A 10,098-nucleotide genomic window follows, 5' to 3' on the forward strand; every position below is an offset into this window, starting at 1 on the left:
CCTCTTTCACACACTTACACAGACACACAGACACACAGACACACACACACACACACACACACACACACACACACATCATACCTAATCTTTAAATCATTTGTATCCATCATCCAATGCCAACAGGATTTCTGCATGGGGATCTTGGAGAAATTTAGAACTGCTACGTCTAAAGCCCTCCCTTGTAGTCTCTCGCAGATATTAGCTTATCTAAAGGGTATGTATGGGTTGAATGGCAGGCAGGCATTGTGTATGGTGTGGTGTTTACTTTCTATTTTCAGCCTTAATTGTTGGCTGTCAGTGGCTTTTCGACTTGGATCATCGTTTATTTCCATTAATAGTCTCCTGTGAAAGATTAAATAAACACTTTGGAACACTGAGTGTGTGGACGCGAGTATCGGTATCTTGCTAATCTACATATGCATTCAATGCATTGCAGGAGATGCCCACACTGCCTTTTATGTCCCTAGTGATGGATTGTGAGTGAGGAGTACAGAGAAGCTTAAAGATTGTCATATGACCTAATTGATTTTAAAATCTTTCCCTAAATATTTGACAAATGTCATAACACACATATATACCCAGAGAGAGAAACAGAGAGACACAGAGAGACAGAGAAGTGAGAGTATTTGAATCTATATGGAGATATATGTACATATATGTGTGTATAATGTGTGTATATACATCTCCATACATGCATCCATATAGATATCTGTGCAAGGAAATGTGTGCCTTTCAAATGGATCTTTCTCATATAGAGACAGAAAGTAGATTACTGGCTGACTGGGGCTAAAGGATAAGAACAGGGATTAATTTACCATGAATGAGAGATCTTATTGAGATGATAAAAGTGTTCTGAAAGTGGATCACGGTGACGATCTCATAACATAATAAATTTCCCAAAAGTCATTAAGAAATTATATGCTTAAAATGGATGAATTTTTATGGCAAATTAATTGCACCTCAACAGAGCTGGTGAAAGTTAGTATTCCTGTATTTGAATCCCTTTAAGTCCCAGGGTTTGTACAGGATGAGACATTGCATCCTTCTGAGTTTGTTGTTTTTAACCTGCTCTTTGCCCCTGAAGATTTTAGTTGCAGAGAAGCTAGAACTTGAGATAACGGGACCAGATAAAAACCCAAGGACACTGGAAGGAGAAGTCTGCCCTGACCCCTATTTGCAAGTTGTGAGGTTGCTCCCCCTGCTGGGTCCAAGTTAGTCCTAGGGCAGCAAGGGCATGAGACCTGGAAGCCGGTCCCTGAAGGCAGAGGCACGGAGCTTCAGAGCTGCTGCTGTCAGTCAGAAATGTGCGCATCCTGATGCTCAGCTCTTAGTAATACAGTCTTTCTCTTCTTTTGCAGGTTGTCTTAGTCTTTGCTCTCAGCATTGGTGCACTTGTAATATACTTCATAGACTCGTCAAAGTGAGTATTCAAATATGTTGTGTTGGCCATTTTCTCTAAACTGATCATGATCCCCCAACCTTTGCAAGAATTTCCCGAGTATGGAAGACTTGGAGGAAGGGCAGGGCTATTCTGTGCTATGTTTCTGAAAGAGAAAAAAAAAAACCATCTCTCAGAAGGAAGGCTGCATTGATTTTGCTGGCAAGGGAGGGAGAGGCCTTTTGGGGACAAGCCTTCCTGCTGGGTATTTATATGTCACTAGCTGTTTCCTGATGATGTATTTTCACTAAAAATGCCTGGGATGTTAAGAGATTTTGATGGGAAGGTTGAACCTCTGGGAGGGGGCGACAGGGTCCAGCAGATGAGAATTGCCCATCTTGGATCCTTTTCTCATCCCGGGTTCCAGTGCTTAGATTTTGCTGGAGGATGGATTAGAAAGCACCATGCTAAGAGTTCACCTTCCAGCCAAATATGTAGGTGTGGCATTGGAGACCTGTGGTTCTTTGCTTGTGGAGGGAAGGGAAGGGAATGGCATGTCCATGAGGACTCACAGAGGTGGAGGCCCATGGCCATCTGAGAACTCCTAGAGAATAGTGCTCATGCAGACCCACTGGGTGCCAGGTAAGTGGTCTGGTACTCCAGGGTGAGCATGGGTCATAGATGGTGAGGACCTTCCAGGAAGCTGAAGAAGACAGCCCCTGGGGCTAGCCTGGTCGCTTCAGGCACTACCCCTGGGTGCAGCAGTTATTCCAACTATCCTCCTACGTGCAGTCTTGAAGTTGACAGCATCTGAGAGCTGGACTCAGGCTTGCTTTTCTGTTGTGATGCGAACTTGACAGCTCTGGCCAAGGACAAGTGTCTGTCTTGTCTGCTGTGAGAGTTTTGAAGTCCTCTGTCTCTGGTGGTTATGAGACTTTGATCCTGGAACACCTGCCTCGTGTCCGTGTTGGCCCAGACTCTGGTGAGTCTCAATTCTGAGCATAAAGCTCTCTTTCTGTGGCTCAGGATGGTAGTAACTTCACACACACCTAGATTCTCAGAGCTATCTGGTCACCAGCCAGAGGATTTTGTACATTTGAATGGAGTCCAAACTGTCATGTCAAGGAAGCCAAAGAAACGGTATCTGCTCGTCAGTCTCTGGAGTTGGCCAAAGAAGACTTCCGAAGTTCTTCAGTCCACCCCACATGCAAGGCTGGCCCCTCACCTGTCTTGGTGGGGGGTCCTTTAAGCATCCTCAGGAGAAGAGATTGTGTATGTTGCCTTCCTCTGCAATTCCTTTTCAAGAAAGAGAAGAACATTCTGTCTGGAAGGCTCTACTTGTCTTGAGGGAAGGTAAGTTCTGTTTTCATATTTACCCAGAGTCTGAACCACATTTGAATTGAATTGGGAATCTCAAGCCATTCATCATATGTCTCCAATCTCTCTCCAGGGGTGTTTTCACATGTTATGGGGTGCATACCCTGCCAACGCCCATGCTGGGGCTCTGGAAAGAGGTTCAGATATGTAGTCTGTGTGCCCTAGAGAGAGAGCACACCCTTATGTGAAGGTGAGTGTGGCGATCCGAGAGAGGGACAGATGCCTCCACTGAGCCTTCCTTCCCTTTACCTCCCTTTTTGCCTATTTGTATGTCTTGGAAATAAAATACTGCTAACGGATTTGGGTGGCGTCCTTTTTTGAATAGTGTCTACTCAGAGGCAACCATTGGCTCCATAGATTGCAGTCTTCTGTCTTCATAGGAGAAGATGGGAAAGCATGCAAGTTCCTGTAGCATAACACTCTTACTGATGCCTCTCCTTCCTCCATGTCCTTTGGTTTTAATTCTGACTCTACGTCTTACAGAAGCTGGTGTTAGAAGTGTCTTTCATTCTGGTTTCTTTTAGAGACTTGCAATGAGTCTGTACCGTGGCTGACCTTAAGTTCTATTTTTCACTTTCCTCAGCAAAAAATGCCAGTAATCTTAGAGATGAGACTGTCCTCCTCCTCCATGGAGGACTGTCTGAGCCTTATCAGGCTTCAGCCTGTCTCTCTTCTTAAACTAACTAAGCTGTATGGCTTATCACAACAGACTTTGTTTATCAGAAAACCTGTGGCTACATATCTGTCTCTGTTTTTCACTTCTTCTTCATTTGGCCCTGAGACCCAACCCAAGATTCTGACTTGTGAATAGGCCAATCATCAGTCCACATGGGGAGTTTTCCATCTTCCCAGGGAGAGCCAGCAAGCACCCTGAGCTTAAGGAGAAGAATTATAGTAGGAGCTATACAGTGACCTTTATGATAAGTCCAGAGATTCCTAGTCAGGACACCAAATGAAATCCATTGAACAAATTAAAATGAAGCTTAGCGAATGAAGTCAAATGGAACTTGGTCTTCATATAAACTGCATATGGACTGAGGATGAGAAAGTCAAAGGTAAAGTCTTAATCTATCTTTTTCTTTCACAATCATTACTAATTTAATAAATATGGTTTGACTGGCCATCCGGGTGGCTAGAAAAGCAGCTTTGAATGCTTCTGGAAAATTATACTCAATCATAGTTCTGGGAAAAGTATCTAGTATTCTTGAGATGAATTTGAGTTTTTATTAACCCAGTTCAAATTAATAAATAGGAGTGACCCTCACTGTTGCTGACATGGTTTACAAAATCAATTCACGTGGTGCATTTTAACCAGAGCTGGCCTCACCCACATTGTCGATAGGGAATCCCCCAGTTATAGAAACTCGAGGCTCAAGGCTTGGGAAGTGCAGCGATAGCTTGGGGAGATGGCTTTGTAAGAGCATTTGGTGTACAAGCCTGAGGTCCTGAGGTAAGATCCCCCAAACCCAGATGAAGAGCTGAGCATGATATTCTGGGCCTGTAACCCCAGTGCCTTAGGGGAAGGAAACAAGAGGATCTCTAGGGCTTGTTGGCTGCCAGCTTAGCTTTGGGATCAGTGGAAGACGCTGTCTCATGGGAAGAAGGCAGAGAGTGGAGAACAAGGCCCATGACGTGCTCCTCCGGCCTCCACTTGCATGTACACCAAACACACATATGCCACACGCAAATTTTTAAAAATGTGCAAAGGGAGAGAAGTGAGAAGCATGCAGTGAACATATAAAACAGGCTCCAGGCGTCGACTTGGCCAAATGTTCTCAGAGGGGCTGATGCAGACTGCACATGCACGAACAGACTAGGTATGTCTTCTACACCCACATGGCAGCAGATGGGCAAGGAAGTTCAGGTAAACGTTGTAATTGGTGGTTTTATGATCTTTCTCACCTTTCAAAGTGCATATCATTTCAGTTACTTCCACACATCTTTCCTTTTGAGCTCTTAGGCCAAGACATATAGATCCCTGAGTAGGTCTTTGGAGTGTGTGAGAGGCCCTTTTTGGGTCTTAATTTTCCTTGAGTGATCTCTCTGAGAAGAATCGCTTGGGTAGCCTGCAGTGATTACTATCTAGCTAAGAAAGATTGTCCTCAGAGCCCCTGGAGCTGACCGCCAAAGAGAATTACATTAAACTGTGTTAAAGTGATGCTTCATCATCCCAATGGGAGACTCTGGAAAGAGTCAAACGGGGATGTGGTAGCGAGGCTTTGGATGGGCATGAGCCTTCACAAATGAGAGACCACGACACGTTATCCAGCACAGCAATTCCATCCTTTCAAATAGACACGGAAGGGCCATGTTCTCCAAAGGAGTTTTCTTTCCTTTCCATTCTTTTAAAGAGGTTTCCTGTCCAATTTCTGTGATACATCACTCTACCTCCTAATTCTGACACCTCCCTGGAATCTCTGCTTCTGGTGAAGCAAAGATTATTGTTTTAATTGTAGAACCAAGGGCCAGGGCTGTCTCGGCAGGTAAAGGCACTGGCCATGCAAGCCTGACAACCTGAGTTCAAGTCCTAGAACCCATGTAAAAAGGCAGAGACTGTGCTACACATCTGTACTCCGTAATCCCAGCACTCCTACAGCAAGATGGGAGGTAGGGTGGGAAAATCACCAAGAAGCTCATGGGCCAGCTGGCCTAGAATGTGCAGCAGAGAGGAAACTAGAGAGACTCTGCCTTAACCCAGCGAAAGGCAGGAACTGACTGTGAAGTTGTCTTTGGACCTTCGCATAGCGCACACGCGCCTGTACTCACACACACACACACACATCGTGAATTTTACTTTAGTATCCATTTCTTGTTTGCTTTGTATTTCATTCATTTGAAACATCTTCAATATGAAAATCTCTAACACTTTCCAGGTGGTAAAAGTGGTTACAGATAAATTTTATTCAAAGTTGTAATAAAAGGGCCAGGCATGGTGGTTGCACACCTTTAATCCTAGTACTTGGGAGGCAGAGGCAGGCAGACCTCTGTGAGTTCAACAGATCAAGGCCAGCCTGGTGTACATAGCAAGTTCTAGGCCAGCTGGGACTACATGAGAACCTGTTTCGAAACAAACAAACAAACAATGTAAATAGTTGTAGTAGAAACTGACCATACTGTTTGCTGTTTTCAGTAAATACACAATGAATAAATAAATAGAAATAAATATTTTTTAAAAATCATGCAACCAAGTCAAAAGAACCCCATCCATGCCCTGTGGTTCTTGTTACCATTGCTTGACATCAGTTACCCTCTCCCTTGGCACCAGACAGAAATTCTTCTGGAAAAGATAGGAGGGAAAATTTTAAAGTGACGTCATAACATCAGCATGAGGGGCACGATTCACGGATTGCATAAGGCAGTTTCCGCTGCTTCCAGAATTTTAAGCGAAAGTCGGGGAGAGACGGCACAGAGCTCTGTGCATTTGCATTTTTCCAGTGGCACTCTGGGAAAGGATGACTCACACGTGGGAAGATATTTATGCCTTTGATTCATGTTTAAACGCTGCTGCTACTTAAGCTACAGTTACGTGGATTATGAATATTTAATGCTGTGTAGACTGGAAATGAAGGTCAGGTCCTGCTCACTGGCGACTTCAAGGCAGCTCTTGTCTCTGAAAGGCATGCTACCTGCTGTTAGCAGAATAAAGCTGAAAGGTTATGCATTGTTAAAATTTTCCTTAATGACTCTATTTGCTCCAAAATGGCTGGTGCACAGTGGGAGAGCCCGCTGGTTTTGCCTGGCTTTGCTCTTGGCTTCTGGTTTAAGCACTGCTGTTTGAGGGATATGGACGTTAGGAAGGGGGAGGGAATCACGGCACAGATTTCATAGTGCATCAGATCCAACTGTTCCATTGCCAGGGTAACTCCTGAAAATGCCACTCCTATGTCTTCATAAATTTTACTTTGATATCATTCATTACGTCATTCACTTTGTATTTCACTCGTTGGAAACATCTTCAATGTGAAAATCTTGAACACCTTCCAGATGGTAAAAGTGCATATGATTGGGTATGGTTGCCGATAATTATATGTGAAGTTGTAATAGAAACTGACCAGATTGTTTTCAAAGTCTCTGAAAATGCTATTGACATTGTTATTGTAATTCAGACATCCAGAGTTTTAGCAGAACCTGTTAGTTGCTACACAGTTTTGCCTGCCAATTACTTTCATATATAACCTGACCTCTCATCTGAGAAGTTCTCTTTCAGTAGGGGTTAAGGAGATGGCTCAGTCAGTAAAATGGCTGCCACAGAAGCATAAGGACCTACCTGTGTTCGGATCCCCAGCACTCATATAAAAACGAGACGTGGTGGCATGTGTCTGTAACCCCTATGGTGGAGATCAGGGGAGTGAAACAGGTGGGTTCCTAAGGGCTTGTTGACCGACCTGCCTAGTTGAATCAGTGAGCTCCAGGTTCAATGAGTGGCTCTGTTTCAAAATACAAGCTAGAGAGCCATTGGGATAGACACCTGATGTCAACTCCTGGCCTCCACATGTATGTGAACACCTGCATGCATACATGCACACACCTATATGACTATGTACATATATCATACACAAATTTAAAAAGTTAATTTTAAAGTAGGAAAGCTGGGAGGAATTAGGATTCCCTGCCGATGTGTTGTGTGTTGAATTAGAGTTCCATGCACATTAAAATAAATGGTACATGCAATTTCAATGAATTCTTCTGATAACACCCTAGGGAATGTCTTACCATTCCCACTTGACTGACTAGGAGGCCAAAGGTACAAAACAGCTTTAAACCACATAGCTAACAAGTAGTGGAACCAGGATCTAATTCTAAAACCTCATCCCTTCTAAGTGGCAGGAAGTGAAATTCCAGACTGAACAAGTTTGGTAAGAGTTTGGTGAGATATTGTAAGAACGGGAGGCACTTCACCCGTCAGCCCTCTGTCTAGTTTTTCCTTTTGTTCTCCACGTCTCCATCCTGAGTGCCACGTCTGCACTGCATAGTGCTTTGAGGGTCATGTCACCAGCCTTCCTCCTAAGATACTACTGGGGGCCATGTGCTGTCCTATTTGGGTCCTGATTTCCTTCCATTCTACTAACGGCTTAGAAGACCTTCTCCTTTTTAGTCTCAGTGGCATGGCAGCACTTTGTGGTGTGATAGTGTCAAGCGAGCAAAGAATAGGGAAGGTGATTGCTCTTTGAGGCCCCTCCCCCCAGAGGATCCTTCCATGGACAGACTTTGTTCTCCTCTCATCTACTTCGCTCTGCGTATTATTCGGCACACTGAAGTAGATCAGTGAGATGCCCGTTCTTCCATGATTGAATAAATTCTTTCATCCCTTTAGAGAGTTAGCGATTGAATTTTATATAGTTTTGTAGGATGTTGCAGAAGATTTACACATATAGAAAATATTACCAAAAACAGACTTTAGGGAAATTTGGCATCAAGAGGTTTCTGTGAGGGTCTTCAAAATGAGAAGAGACAGCTTCCTTCCTTCCCTGGCTTTGTTCTAACTCACCATGCTCAGTTGTTGGCTTGATAGTTCCATGTGCCCAACCTCTTGGCCTGGGATGTGAAGACAGCACAAGTCACGTCCGTAAGTTCATTGTCACTGCAAGGCTTGCTAGTGGTAGCTTTCTCAAGGTTACATAGTCCCTTGCTATGACCAACTGGGCAGCCAGGGCCTAGGGAAGAAAGCCTTGACACTGAGATGTGTCCGACTTCTTGCCTTTCATGGATTGAGGTCATTCTAGGTGGTGTTCCAAATAATTAGTTCCTGTGCTCCACCTTCTTGCTCTATTTGAGAAGCCACGACATGCATTTAACCTTTGCTGAAGAAATCGACACAAATCACTGTGTGTGCAAAGTGCCTTTCTTTTTCTCTTTTCTCTCTTTTTAAAATACCCCACCCCCCGAGTTTTCTCCAACCCTCCCTGACATTTTTATTGCCAGGCTTTGGTTTGAAAAATTATGGGTAGGAAAAGTTCAAGGGCAGGGTATTCAGAACAGCACTGCACATCTGTGAAGGGGAAACACAACAGGAGAGTCAGCAGCTGCTGAAAGAATAGAGTGTCAGATGGTGGAGGAGTTGAGCCTCTGAGGGAAGGGGAAGAGGAGATGCCTTCACAGTAGAGGCTGTAAATAGCTCCCAATAGGAAGTCTTTGTCTCCATTCAGAATTTAACCTCTCATGGCACCTCTCAGTTCTGTGACGTGTAAGGGGCCCCAACCCAACATTTCTACCTCATCCGGTTTTTCATCTCATTCTTTCTCTCACTGGGGAGAGAACTGGTGGAAAAGACAGGTGGAGAAGATGTCGAAGGATGGAGTCAATGTCTGTGTGTCTGCTTCCGTGTGGGTGGATTTAGGGGATAAGGCCTGTTCTTTGTGTAACATGACATTGACTGCGTCTGTCAAGAGTTCCTCCTTCTACCATCTGCAGTGGGGAGGCAGTCTCTGCTTCCTCGTCTCTCCCTGTGAAGTGGTACCTTGCTTATCATGTGCAGCAGCATCTGAAAGTGTCAAGACAAAGTCTATACTTACCTGGGGCATTTTATTGGAAAATATCGGGGACTGTGCTAGGAAGACAGAAATAAGACAGGCCTGTCAGATTTTATATAAAGACAACTTTAGAATAGAATTAACCCTCTGTGTCTGAGGATTTAATCAACTGTGTATTGAAAATAGTAGGAAAAAAAAATCACAACTTTATTGAACATGCACAGAATTTTTTGCTTTTCATTATTCCCTACACACAGCTATTATTTATACAGCACTGACATTGTACTAGGTATTATAAATAATCTATAGAAGATGTAAAGTATATGGAAGGATAGATCTAAATTATATACAAATGCTACATCATTTCTGATAAGGTACTTGCATATGCATGGATTTTGGTATTCATAGGGAGTCCTTGGACCAATTCTTCATACAAGGAATGATGTCATATCTTAGAAACCATTTGGTGCCACTGTTCTATGTGTTTCAGTATACTCTCCCAAGGACTGGAGGTTAAGCCGCTTGTTCAAGGTCACCGAGGCACTCAGAGCCCAAACTACAGTCTGACACTAGAGCTCTTCTCTCCACGTTCAGGCCCCTTTCACCTGATCTTTTGGGTCTTTTCTACCAAACTTAAACAATCAACAAAGATGTGCTTGGCTACTGAGAAGCAAAGCATATTGACTTTTTGTGCCAACTCTAGACTCTTGGGTCTTCATTATGGTGCAAACTTGTGGTCCAGGAAAAAGACCAAAGATAACCCCAGGTGGGAAAGATCAACGGAGACACTTGAGTTTCAGGGGTTACCTGTATACTATCTACTGGCACGAGCCCTTCAATTATCTCTCTTTCCCTCCCTCCCTGCCTCCCGCC

The 10,098-nt window shown here is 43.9% G+C and overlaps 1 protein-coding gene across 22 annotated transcripts in view; it reads left to right on the forward strand.

Moving 5' to 3' along the window:
- Positions 1 to 10,098, forward strand: part of Kcnma1 (potassium calcium-activated channel subfamily M alpha 1) — a 788,086-nt gene that overhangs the window by 407,543 nt on the left and 370,445 nt on the right. For all 22 annotated transcript variants that reach the window (XM_008849872.2, XM_008849855.2, XM_029554470.1 and 19 more), the window contains exon 3: positions 1,359 to 1,420. In XM_008849872.2, the coding sequence (XP_008848094.1) occupies positions 1,359 to 1,420 (62 nt within the window). The remainder of the gene's footprint in view (positions 1 to 1,358; positions 1,421 to 10,098) is intronic.

This window comes from Nannospalax galili, unplaced genomic scaffold (assembly GCF_000622305.1).
Source record: "Nannospalax galili isolate Female #2095 unplaced genomic scaffold, S.galili_v1.0 scaffold83, whole genome shotgun sequence".
NCBI classification, from domain to species: domain Eukaryota; kingdom Metazoa; phylum Chordata; class Mammalia; order Rodentia; family Spalacidae; genus Nannospalax; species Nannospalax galili.